Genomic DNA, 13,697 nt, shown 5'->3' on the forward strand with positions numbered 1-13,697 from the left:
AGGGCTGGGGCAGAGGTTTGGAGTGCAGGAGTGTGAGGGCTCCAGCTGGGGGTGCAGGCTCTGGGGTGGGGATGGGGATGAGGGGCTCAGGGCTGGGGCAGAGGGTTGGGTGCAGGAGGTGAGGGCTCTGGCTGAGGCTGTGGGCTCTGGGGTGGGGCTGGGCATGAGGGGCTTGGGGTGCAGGAGGGTGCTCTGGGACTACAGCGGGGTGAGAGCACTCCCCCCAGCCTTTTCTCCCAGCAGCAGCACCCGGTCTGGAGAGGAGAGGCGCCTCTCCCCAGCACGGCAGCTCCAGGTCTGGGGCTGCAGGATAGGTGCCCCTCCCCCAGGCTGCGGCATAGTTGGTGCCAGGGGGCCGCTCCGGCTGTGGCAGGTTGGGGGCTGGGCGAGGGGCACCCCTCCCCTGGCAGGTCCCCGGGCGGGTTCCCTGAGCACCTGAACAGTGCTTAATATGCTGCTGTGCGGCCGTGCAACCATGCAGCTTACAGGGAACTTAGGCTCTGACCTCCATAGAAAAATTTGAGAGGGACTTAAACACCTTTCCCTGAAGAGAGCACACTTATAGGCATGCCAAACACATACAAATAGCATTCCTCTCTCTCTATTTATATAATACTACATTGTCTTGGTTAAAGCTGTTATGTTGTTCATTTTAAAGCAAGAACACTGCTGCCTCCTGTAGTGCAGGAGAGGAATAAAAATATCACAGATTAGGAGCAGCTAATAACCATTGCAGGGGTGGGGGGAAATGTACATCTCATTAAACAAAATGTAACGGAAACAAATTTTTTGAAAAAAATAAAAACAAAAAAATTCTAACCCGCTCTATAGCTGCTGGTTAAAAAAAATGCATCAGAATTTTGAAGGTTTTTTTTTTTTTTAACTAAAACTGAAATTTTGTCAAATCTAAATTTAAAAAAGTCATGCAGCTCTAGTGACTAATGTGCCTGTGGGGTCTCTGATATCACTATTTCACAGATAAATTTATACAAGATGCAGAAGGCAAAGAGGTGTCTCTAAAACATAAACTTACAGGAGGAATGAAAGAAAAAATGTGGTTTTTTTCCATTTATTGGACAGACTTGAAAATATACATGCTAAAATATTAAAAATTCAGGTTTAAAAAGCAATGATTTTAATACAGATTTTGAACTCACCTGTATGTGTTTTGATGATAGATTTGCCTTGCTTAGTGTTATCTTCTTTATTTTTGAGACGGCTGATCCATTTTCCAGTCAACTCTTTTTCTATATTTGCAGACTCTGACAACTCAGACTGATCACCTATAAAAATAAGTTAGCTTAGAATAATGCATTGCTGAAAGAACAGAAGTGAGACAAAGTAAAACCAAATGGAGAAGTCAAAGAAATCTCTGCCTGGATGTTACTGAATTTCACTCTGTGAAATGGAACACTACTTAAATGTAAGAAAAGAAACTCAAAGCCACAGGAACATATGAAGGAAATCTGTGGATTTTCACCTTCAAAAATTACCTAATTTCTATTACAGACTATTAAGAACATCTTAAATTTTTCTTCTCTAAATACATCAGAAAAATCTGGTATAGGATACACAAAGAGAAAATTTCAGAGACTGAAACTTAGGGCCAAATCTGCAGAATGCTGAGCAGCTTCTGCAGCGTACTGAGTTCCCTTAAATACTACTGTTTTCAATGGGACTTGATGGTGACTTCAGTAGAGTTACACCACTTGAGAATCTGACTCAGCAGGCCCTCCCTTCACTACATGGAAAACACTGCAAACTAACCCTGCTTTAAAGTCTTGTCTACACTACAGACTTACACTGGAAAATCCACACCCCTATTCAATGCAGTTATACCGACCTAATCCCTGGTGTAGACAGCCCTATGTCAGAGGGAGAGCTTGTCCCATCAACACAACTATCAGCTCTTGGGGAGGTGGATTAACTGTGTCAACGGGAGAGCTCTCTCTCGTCAGTGCAGAGAGTCTTCATTAAAGCACTACAATAGCGCAGCTGTGCCAATGCAGCATTTTAAGCGTAGACCTGCCCTAAAACACGTATACAGCACAGCTGAAAACTGTCAAATCTTGCATATTTTCCCCCCTCTTTAACAAGTATTCTTTACAAGAAAAGGCTGTCTCACTTTTTATATGTATTCCTTTAACCAGTCAATTTCTTCCATATTTTACTTTTGTGTGCTGGATGATGATTCCTCTAGATATGCTGTTCTGGCTGTATAAAGAGTACTTTAAAAAAAAACCTTCTGCAGAAAAAGGAATAGTTTATTAAAATGTATACACTATGAAAACAGAGATCCAGAACCAAGTCACTAAATTTAACATATTAGACAATTCACTTAAATTCCATTGTATCTGGTCCCAAGGCTGGTTGAAAAAGGAGGAGGAATGGTGTCAGGCTGGCAGCTGGCTGTAAAACTGCCAAAGAAATCAATTAATTGAGTCCTTAATATGCCCCATATGAACTAGGGCTTTTCCCAGATGGAAGGACTAGAAGAGCTGACCCTAAACATATGGAACTAAGGCTAGAAGAAGACAACACTTATATAATGTGGCATAAACAAGTCACCAAAGCAAACGTTATCTCATTACGCAGATCTTTGACACATTGATCTATAAGGCTAAATTCTGCCCTTGGGTGCACGTGATATCCATTTAAGAGATGTGAATCCAAGGGCAATAATTGGCCTATAGTAAGGAGCTTTCATTCCTAAATAATTTTTATGCTGGATCCTTAACTGTAGCAGTGCAAATTACTTTTGTAGAGAGAAAGGTCAAATGTATTGTTGGGTCAGGGAGGGAAGGAAAGACACTAAGGGTACGTCTATACTGCAATAACAAACCCGTAGTCAAAAAAACCCCCAAATCTCAGAGCCCGGATCAACTGACTCAAGTTTACAGGGCTAAAAATTGTAGTGTAGATGGTCGGGCTTGGGTTGGAGCCTGGGCTCTGAGACTCACCCTCTCTAGGGGGTTTCAAAGCCCAGGCTCTAACCCCAGCCCCAGCTTGAACGTCTACACTGCAATTTTTAGCCTTGCAGCCTGCATCCCCCAAGCCCAAGCCAGCTGACCCAAGCCAGCCATGGCTGTGCCCTGGATCTTTTATTGCAGTGTAGACGTACCTTAAGGAGCACTAGGATAAAAGGCATATGTTAGCTAATGTTTTAAACTCACACACTTTAAAATTCTAGTTCAGACAGGGTTAACTATATTTTAACATTTGTTAGCCGGACAAGGTGAACCCAAAGTGGGAGGCTGGGTTATGACATAAATAACTACAAGTTAAAAAGCAACTTACTCTGTCTATATTAGTTTTTAAACATGTTAGTTAAACCACTTTAGCTAACACATTTTTTTAAAAAATTATTTATCTTAGAGTGGACAAGCCCTTACACCAAGAGAATGTGACAGGTTTAAAAATAGCAGCTGATCAACGGCTTGAAGTCATCATTGTATCTCCAAGACTAAACAAAAGGGTAGAAAAGGAGACTGCAGGAGGATGGGGAACACTACCAAAATGTAAAAGAGGGAAGACACCCCTATTAGGTCAGTTGTTTTATCCCCCTCCCTCTGCTTCTTTTACCCTTACCTGCTGTAGGTTTGTTAATGTTACATATAGTTTTAGAGTGACAAGGTGGATGAGGTAATATATTTTATTGGACTAACTTCTCATGGTGGAAGAGAGAAGCTTTCGAGCTACACAGAGCTATTCTCCAGATCAGACCTGAAGAAGAGTTCTGTAAAGCTCGAAAGCTTCTCTGCTCCACCACCAGAAATTGGTCCAATAAAATATATTATCTCAACCACCCTGTCTCTCTCATATCCTAGGACCAACATGGTTACAACAACAGTACATTTTCAGGTCTTTCTCCAGTCTACTTTTAAGTGTCCCTAGTGATGGAGCTTCCATAATTCTCTTGGGAAACTATTTTACAGTCTAGCTATTTTTCTGATATGGAAATTCAGTCAAGGTATCTTTAAGACTGATTTATCCTACCAATAACACTCCAGCACACAGGAAGATTGAATAAGGGCTTCCATACCTAAACAATCAATTTGGTACATTATACCTCCTCATATACACCTCCATTAAGTCTTGTTTCAGCAAAATTACAGATCTGGCTGAGGAAGCCAATGTTTTGAAGCTTCTGTTGCTGTGCACAGCAAGAAAATTGGATGTAATTTTAATTTTTTAATTTTATTTTTCCTGATCTGAGCCCTTCTGTGTAATTTCAAAATTGGATGGAGGACTGACTGAAATGCACAGAAACCTTGCGTACCTTCATCATCCTGGCTTGCTGACTGCCATACGCTTTCAGATATATCTGACACAGCAGCAGGCCACTCCGACTCCACTGTGGAATAATAAGATTCAAACGGTTCACTCTCATATTGCCTGCAGGCTTCCTCCTCCTCCTCCTCCTCACTGAAGAATTCAAATGTATCCTCAGAATAATCTGAAAGAGTAGTGCTGCAGCTCTGGCCTGAGTCCATCTACTCCTCTTCAAAGCACTGAGTATTCAATCCGGATGGTCACCGAAGTGGAATACTAAAAATAATAATAAGAAAAACCCATAACAGATTTGGTAACACATGGCTCTTAGAAATATTCAACTGGACTACTGGTCTGTAAATCATCAGTGCAATTTACTCAGTCAAGTTACAAATAGTTGTTACAGCCTTCTGTGTGTGTGTGTGCACAAGGTATAGTTCAGTCTCAAAATATTAGTCTGAAATAGTTATTTCAGGAATTTGCAATATATCAAAATTTAAGTGATTTTATTTTAACATCATTGCAGATGTACACTACCCTTTAACCTACTACTGCAGATAAGTACAGCTCATTACTTCAGCCATAACTGTACTAAATGTGGCTTATCACTGTAGTTGCTCACAAAAGATTAAACTATATACTTGAAGTCTATTGGTATCAAAACTACCATAAGAAAATGTCATTTAATTTCTAAAAATGTGCAGAACCAGACAATTTGTCAAATTAGCTAGATTTCTATTTTTAATACTTTTCACAGGCATATGAATAGACTTAGGCCAAATTATGAATTCCTTACTTAGGCAAAATTCCCACTGAAATCAACAGACATTTTGCCTGAGTAAAAACAGACAACCACATTTTACCAACCTTACTCATAGAAGCGCTATTCCTGGAGTAATGTATTACTCAATGTAAACAAGGTTGTAGCCCTAAGTAAGGAATTCAGGCTATCACCCTTTATGATGACTGCCTTCTCTAGCATAATTTTTGATAGTTTAGCTTTCATAACAGGACTTTAAAAAGAAACCACGCAACCGTGGTATTAAGAATTAATGTTAAGAATTTACACTAAATTGTGGGTAATATTTTTTCACATGAATATGAAAAAGTGACCAAGAAATTGAAATTATGTTGCTGTGTGGATTTTTCTCCCTCTCACTGGCCACTCAGAAATACAAAGTTTCCTTGGACTACTCAGCTTTATGTTTTGAAAATTAGAAAGAAAACATTAAAGACATCAACTGCTTGACACACTCAAACTAACACTTGATACACTCAAATTAATGGGGATTTATTCCAGATCTGAAAAAAGAAAATGAACAAATAGAAAAACCAACCCAAAAACACAAACTGCAGGAAGAAAACAATACTCACATACATAATTGGTCATTGATACATTTTAAATTATCAAATGTGCTTACTTTACCCTCTTTCATTAGGATTATGTATTTACCATCATTTCCTCTATTCTAATCATGGAAACGCTCTGCTCAATTTAGGTACTGTTATAGCATAGCAAACAGGGAATTAGAAGCAGCCTGATCAGAGTATTTTTTATGCCTACAAATGTCTCCACATGATAAAGTACTTACAGGTACTCTTCCTTCCCTAGTCTTTAATTTAGTTTGTTTAATAAAATATTAATCCCACTTTTCTTGAGCAATAAAAATTGCCATCCATTCTAGATCCAATTTACATTTCTTGTTCATTCATGTAAAACAGATCAGTTCCAAACTTCAAATGCCCAAGTCAAATAAAAAAAATAGGCAAATCTCTATTTAAATACAGCTCAAACTCCTATTGAAAAAAAGATTATAATTTAACAAAACAATTGTTCCTTGGAGAGAAAGTCATTATTTTTCTTTATCTGAGGCTAAAGGTTCTGAGGACAGGTACTCCCTTGTTAAAAATGATTTATTCTGTGAACAAAGTCTTTATAATGATGGCAACATCTGAAAACAGATTCACAAAAAATAACTCCTGTAAAGGAAGAATGCTGGAATGAATGACTAAGGCCCTAATCCTGCAAATTTGCAGGTGCTTAAATGTTAAGCATGAGTAGTCTCACGGAGTACGCAAAATACATACTGGAGCAAAGATTTTCATGAATAAGGAAATAGTGGGTAGGTCACTATCCTAGTGGAAGAGGATAAAATAAGCAAGATCAAGTTTTTAAAATGAATCCTTGACCAATTATGTATATAAGTGCTGTTTTCTTCTGGCACTTTTTTTTTTTTTTTTTAAGTCACCAGGACTATTCAGGTGCTTAAATTTATACACTAGCATTGGTATTTACAGGATCAGGGCCTACACTTGAACTCTACACTGCATACAAACATTAAGTTGGTACAATAAGAGAGCAAAACATGGATACACAACTAACACAGTGACACACAGCTTATTAGAATGCTTCAGTTTGCAGTACGTACATAAGGTGAAATCCTGGATCCATTAAAGCCAATAGGAGTTTTGCCACTGACTGCAGCTGAGACAGGATTTCACCCATATTATTTAACTTTGCATTCAGACACACATGTAACTGCCATCTTTGACCTCAATGGAAATTTTCCCTGCATAAGGACTGCAGGATCAGACCCCACGTAATCAACAGCTCACTCTTTTTTCCCATTGACAATTATAAAACTAAAGTGATCTTAGTAAACCTTGCTGAATACACACTCTCCCAATGCCATAAAGCAAAAGTCTGCAACACAGAGATTTAATTTCCAAATTATGTGTTGCATTCAATATTCTAAGTATACTCCTAAACTTCAGCTAACGTTGAACAGAAGACCAGAACACAAAGGGCTTGATCTTGTTCTCACTGAAGCTAATGGCAAAACTCCCACTGAGTTCCATAGCGGAGGATCAGGGCAAAAAAAAAAAAAAAAAAAAAGGATATATTATTGTTGGCTGAATGGTGTGACACATTAATCTGAACTTCGTCCAGATACAGGCATTTGTAATTTCTAAACAGAAATGTATTTGTAAATCCATTTTATATGGGTCATGTTGCAAGCCTATGGGTACAAGATCAGAGACTTAATACCCCTCTAAAAGTGTTACCTCTGTCAATGTTATCATGTACCTTGAACAGTTTATGTAAAAAAAAAACCAAAAACTTATGGGAACGGTGTATTGATAACATCACCTATGGCATTTTGTTTGAGACAAGCTGGATAATAATCTTTGTGATGTAAATCCTCTAGGATTCTTTCACCTGTCCTCAATCCTAAGTATACAGTTACAACATACATAAGAAAGTATCTGACCTGACACCAAGTCACATCCATGTATTAGCTAATATCATCAGCTTGCCAAAGTAAACACATACGAGTCTACCTCGACTCACAGACTTTAAGGTCAGAAGGGACCATTATGATCATCTAGTCTGACCTCCTGCACAACGCAGGCCACAGAATCTCACCCACCCACTCCTGTACTAAACCCCAACCTATGTCTAACTACTGAAGTCCTCAAATCATGGTTTAAAGACTTCAAGGTGCAGAGAATCCTCTAGCAAGTGACCCATGCCCCACACTCCAGAGGAAGGCGAAAAACCCCCAGGGCCTCTGCCAATCTGCCCTGGAGAAAAATTCCTTCCAGACCCCAAATATGGTGATCAGCTAAACCAGGAATTGGCAACCGTCGGCATGCGGCCCGCCTGGGTAAGCCTCCTGGAGGGCCGGGACGGTTTGTTTACTTGTCACTTCCACAGGTTCAGCCGATCGCGGCACCCACTGGCCGTGGTTCGCCGCTCCAGGCCAATGGGGGCTGCGGGAAGCCATGGCCAGCACATCGCTCAGCCTGCATTGCTTCCCGCAGCCCCCACTGGCCGGGAACAGCGAACCACGGCCAGTGGGAGGCGCGATCGGCTGAATCTGTGGACACGGCAGGTAAACAAATTGGCCCAGCCTGCCAGGGGACTTGCCCTGGTGGGTTGTGTGCCAAAGGTTGCCGATCCCTGAGCTAAACCCTGAGCATGTGGGCAAGACTCACCAGCCAGACACCCAGGAAAGAATTTTCTGTAGTACCTAATTAAACAAACCCTACATATCACTAAGGGCCAAATTCTGCCACTTGGGAACACACTGACTTCAATGGCATTGCACTGGTTTATGGTATGTGTCCCTGAATGACGATCTGATCAATAATAGCTGCTGCTCCTGTTCCCCCATACTTCAGAACACAAATGTCCACCTCCTGCAGCCATGTCTGTCATTATTTCTACTGTCAAATCTGAATGAGCTAATAATGCAAAAATAGTTCTAAACCCATAGATAATAAATTCCTGAGATACTATCCCCAAACATTATTTTAGCAGTCAAAACAGTTCTTATATTAGCTCAATATGGGACTTCTGAAAGTTCATATGGCAAGAAATATCTTTCCCTAAACTCTAAATGTTGTTTTAATTTTGCTGAAATATTTTGTTTGCTTCCTTTTAAAACTAAAAATCAGCAGAGAAGTAGCATGATCTAGGTGTGGGGATTTGTTGGACTTAACCATGGGTCTACAGGACTTCGGGGGGCAGTGCTTCCATGCTGCTAACAGGCAGACGCAGCAATGCTACTGTCAATGCATTGAAGAGGGGTTTCCTCTTAGGTGAATACTCTAACCACTGACTATATGGTATTCTGATGTGGGGACTCCCTCAGTCTCTCCTATTGACACTGTTCCAATGTCTCTAAAGAAAGAGAGACTGGAGAAGGGGGATTAGGGACTGGACTTTGGTCTCCCATTTCCCATTTGGCTGCCCTCACTTCTAGGCTACAGAGTCAATCTCTCTCTGCTCCACTGACTGTTCCACTGTAGATAAATACTTAAATAGTCATTAGACCAGAGAGAAAGAGAGTGAGAATGCCTCTGGGTATGGCTACACTGCAATAAAAAACTCAAGGCATCGCAGCCCAGAACTAGGGTCAATTGACTGGAGCTGCAGGGCTAAAAATAGCAGTATAGACATTTGGGCTCAGATTGGAACTCAGGCTCTGAAACGCTACCCTCTCATGGGGTTTCAGAGCCAAGGCTCCAACCAGAGTCCTTTGTGCCCAAGTCAACTGACCCAGGCTCTGAGACATGGTGCCGCAGATATTTTTATTGCAGTGTAGACGTATCCTCTGTAGCCTGGTGAGTAGGAAGCCAAGGCACCTAACTCAAGCTTTGTGGATCACAGTGCTGTCCCTGGATTTGTGCTGGAAATGGCCCACCATGATTATCATACACATTGTAAGGAGAGTGGTCACTTTAGATAAGCTATTACCAGCAGGAGAGTGGGTTTGTGTCTGTGGGGGGTGGGGGTGGGGGGGTGAGAAAACCTGGATTTGTGCTGGAAATGGCCCAACTTGATTATCATATACATTGTAAGGAGAGCAATCACTTTAGATAAGCTATTACCAGCAGGAGAGTGGGGTGGGGGGAGGTATTTTTTCATGCTTTGTGTGTATAAAAAGATCTTCTACACTTTCCACAGTATGCATCCGATGAAGTGAGCTGTAGCTCACAAAAGCTTATGCTCAAATAAATTGGTTAGTCTCTAAGGTGCCACAAGTACTCCTTTTCTTAGTGCTGTTCCTGTGAGTTTCTAGCTTTTAGGCACCAAGATGCTGAGTACTACATTGCCTAAGTCCCATTGTGGGCCCTAGTGTCTAGAGCAGGACTCCTGGGTTCTATTTGCAGTTCTGTATGCTTGACTCACTGTGAGCTTGGTAAAAGCCAGATTTTCAAAGGCATCTAAGCACATAAAGATGCAGTGGGATTTTTAGAAGTGCCAAAGCAACTTAGGCACCAAACTAGTATTAATTTCCACTGATGTTAGATACTTAATCTTCTTAGGTGCTTTCGAAAATCCCACTTAGGCACCTAATTGGGTATTAAAGCACCTAAATACTTTTGAATATATGGCCCTTATGGGCAGATTTTCAAAGATGCTCTATTTCAACTCCAACTAACTTTGACAGAAACTGCCAGTATTCAGCACCTCTGAAATTAAGCCCTAGGCTTTGGCCTGCCCATCTGTAAAATATCACATATGGAGGTTGTGAGGCTCAATTTAGGATGGTTTGTAATGAATTAAGCTTTAAGAGCTACTTATGGAAGTGCAAACTAGTGTTTCACAGCCTATTATCTACTGGATCTGTTAGTGGCTGCCATAATGATGAATAGGTTATGAAGGCAATAGGATAGGGTCTCAATGTCAGATTGTAAAAGGGTTTCTATTTTGCTTTTAGGCTGGTCCAACAATCAAAAGAACTTTCTGATCTAAACGTTTAATATTAATAAACATTAATGTAATTCTTCTGCTTGTTACGGCAGCATTAATGCAGGATTGAAACTGGTTGTTGAGTTCAAGACCACGGGAGGATAACAATAAGAAATGCAAGCTGGGAGTCAATTAGTACTCTAACACACACACTTACCTAATATCTTGGTGTTAAGTGAAGCTTCAGCCACAGCGGGCATAGAAGGTAGAAGGGGAAGGAACTGGAGGAATACAGCAAAAATGATGGATTGGCTGAGCTGGAATCACTTCATAACATCAGATGTAACCAACATCACCTTGTCTTTACAATACAAAGTGGTAAGTTACTAAACAAGTTGAATTAAGTATTAGCAGCAACCTTTCACACAAGGCTGGAATATACTGGAAAGCCAAAATTACAGCTAAACAGACTTCAGACCAAATTAAATGTGCTCCTACTAGAGCAGGTCTTGTGTAGTATAATGAGGATGTAGCAGATATATACTCGCTTTTGCAAACAGCAGGCTCAATTCTCTATTAAGGGCTTTGGGAGGAAGGAATCATGGAGGTGATATGGTTTGAAATGCTCTGTAGTAACTCCCTTGGCCAGCTACAGAAGTGACAATAAAAGGTGTTGTAACATGAGGCCAAAGAATATGGGAAGGATTCTAGAGGAAAACCCGAGGAAAAGAGGTGCTCTCTTCTCAGGCAGTAATACACACTACAAATGGGCCACCACATTCTCAAACTGTTTAAAGCACTAGCAAGTAAAATCAGGGAAGAAACTGTTCACTATGTAGATTAGTGTTTGAAATAAAGAAAAAGAAACATTCAAAGACTTTTCGTTCCTGAATTCCTGTGCAGGAAGAATTATTTTTTTTAAAGCTCTATCACAAACTATGATACTATAATTAGTATATTTTTCATTTGGAAATGGATTTCACAAACCACATGTTCTGAAGTAGAGCTATTCAGGAAATTTTTGATTTAGTGTTTTTAACTGAAAAATATTGATTTGTTGAAATCAAATTTTTCTTGCAGGAATGTACCAGCTTCAATGAAACACTCATCAGGAAAGGTTTTTCAGGTCCAGGATGGAATTTAACCCCAGAATAGCCAATTGTCTAGTGATTGGGGTACTCACCCGGGATGAGGAAGACCCTGATTCAAATCTCTGCTCTGTGTAATTTAGAGCAGGACTTGACCCAGGCAGAGCAGGGATTTGAACCAGGGTCTCCCACATACCAAATAAGTAGTTCCTTAACCAGTGAACTATTAGCTAATGAGTGAAGGAGGGTTTCTTGTTCTTGTTTTTCACAAAAAGCTTCTAAAGATTTCAAGTTCATTCCTACGTAGAATAGGAAAACTGTTTAGCACCCAGCACTACTCTGGACATCTCTTAGCAACACCGTTCTGTTGGCACCAGCACCGGGACCACTTGCAGTCTTAGCGGCAGTATGTTTCCAATGATGAACTACTGTCAGCAAATTAACTTGTACAGTCATAGACTAAGGCTATGTCTGCACTAGCACTTTTGGCAGTATCACTTATGTCGCCGAGGGGTGTGAAAAAACACCCCTCTGAGCGACATAAGTTACACCATCAGTGTTGCCCACACGGGTTTTTCTATCTTGGCGGGAGAAGCTCTCCTGCCAACACAGCCACTGCCACTCACTGGTGGTGTCTTAATTATGTCAACAGGAGAGCTCTCTCCCATCTGTACAGAGCAGCTACATGAGCAATTGCACAGCTGTGCCGATGCAAGCTCACTAGTGTAGACATGGCCTAAGTGTGTTCTGCTTGCAGGGTATGTAACTTGTTGGATGGAAGGGAACAAAATTTACATCACTCATTTCAGTCTACTTCCTAAGAATATAAGAATGGCCATACTAGGTCAGAACAATGGTCCATTTAGCGCAGTATCCTGTCTTCCAACAGTGATCAGAGCCAGCTGCTTCAGAGGCTAGGAACGGAACAGGGCTATTTATTGAGAGATCCACTCCCCGTCAGCTAGTCCCAGTTTCTGGAAGTCCAAGGCTTAGGGACACCCAGAACTTGGGGTTACATCCCTGACCATCTTGGCTAATAGCCACTGATGGACCTAATCTCCATGAATTTATCTAATTCTTTCTTGAACGTACTTTTGACCTTCATAATATTTGATGGCAACAAGTTGCACAAGTTGACTGTACATTGTGTGAAGTATTTCTGTATGTTTGTTTTAAACCTGCTGCCTATTAATTTCATTGGGTGACTTCTAGTTGCTGTGTTATGTGAAGGGGTAAATAACACTTCCTTATTCACATTCTTGACATGAATCATGATTTTATAGACCTATATCATATCCCCCCTTACTTATCTCTTCTCTAAGCTGAAAGGTCCGTCTTTTTAATCTCTCCTCCTATGGAAGCTGTTTCATACCTCTATCATTTCTGTTGGCCTTCTCTGTACTTTTTCTAATTCCAATATATCTTCTTTGAGATGGAGTGACCAGAATTGCACACAGTATTTAAGGTGTGGGTGTACCATGGATTTATATAGTGGCATTATGATATTTTCTGTCTTATTATCTATCCCTTTCCTAGTGGTTCCTAGTATTGTTAGCTTTTTTTGACTACGCTCTCTTTTCCCTTGGAATTCTAGTAGTGACATCTTCTTTCAAAACACTCCCTAATTTTATAGCAAAGGAAGGTTTTACAAAGATCACATTTTTGTTAATTAGGCTTATCTCACACATAGAAATAAGAGCTCATCACATAAGTTCACAAAGACATGGAAAACTGGCAACTCATTGTGCATTAAGATGTTCTTTACAAAAACCAAAACACAATGCAGAGGTACCATGTGGTGAGTTATGGAGGCCATAGTTTTTCCTTGTGTGATATTGGTGACATTGCACCTGGGATATTGTGTACAATTCTAAACACCCCAATAGAAAAAAGACACTGACAAAGAGCAGAGGAGGCTGCTTGTGATCAGGAGGACTTGGACGTGTCAGGATTTGGTAGTATGGCCGTCAGCAATGAGGATGCTTTCTACTGGTTAAGTTGGTGTTGTAAGTTACCATCAAGAATATACTGGATTTAGGGGGTGTTTGTCATTAAGTGTTGCAGAAATGTTTAGTACCCCTGGGCTGAATTAGGGCTGCAGAACTGTTTGGCAGTGCGGAGGTGGTTGAGAGATA

The 13,697-nt window shown here is 40.6% G+C and overlaps 2 protein-coding genes across 4 annotated transcripts in view; one reads left to right on the plus strand and one right to left on the minus strand.

The window, feature by feature from the left end:
• The window catches only part of MTMR8 (myotubularin related protein 8), a 168,937-nt gene that overhangs the window by 40,129 nt on the left and 115,111 nt on the right, over positions 1-13,697 (plus strand). The gene's annotated exons all lie outside the window — the stretch shown is intronic.
• The window catches only part of C9H8orf48 (chromosome 9 C8orf48 homolog), a 38,229-nt gene that overhangs the window by 22,691 nt on the left and 1,841 nt on the right, over positions 1-13,697 (minus strand). The window contains exons 2-4 of one of the 3 annotated variants that reach the window (XM_037909156.2): positions 10,692-10,755; positions 4,280-4,548; positions 1,158-1,283 (exon numbers count right to left, since the gene is read on the minus strand). In XM_037909156.2, coding sequence (XP_037765084.1) covers positions 1,158-1,283; positions 4,280-4,493 — 340 coding nt within the window. In that variant the 5' untranslated portion in view covers positions 4,494-4,548; positions 10,692-10,755. Of the gene's footprint in view, positions 1-1,157; positions 1,284-4,279; positions 4,549-10,691; positions 10,836-13,697 lie in introns of all 3 variants that reach the window. The other 2 variants (XM_037909155.2, XM_037909157.2) reach the window with 2 other exon arrangements.

The sequence above is a fragment of the Chelonia mydas genome, chromosome 9 (assembly GCF_015237465.2).
Source record: "Chelonia mydas isolate rCheMyd1 chromosome 9, rCheMyd1.pri.v2, whole genome shotgun sequence".
Classification (NCBI taxonomy): Eukaryota; Metazoa; Chordata; order Testudines; family Cheloniidae; genus Chelonia; species Chelonia mydas.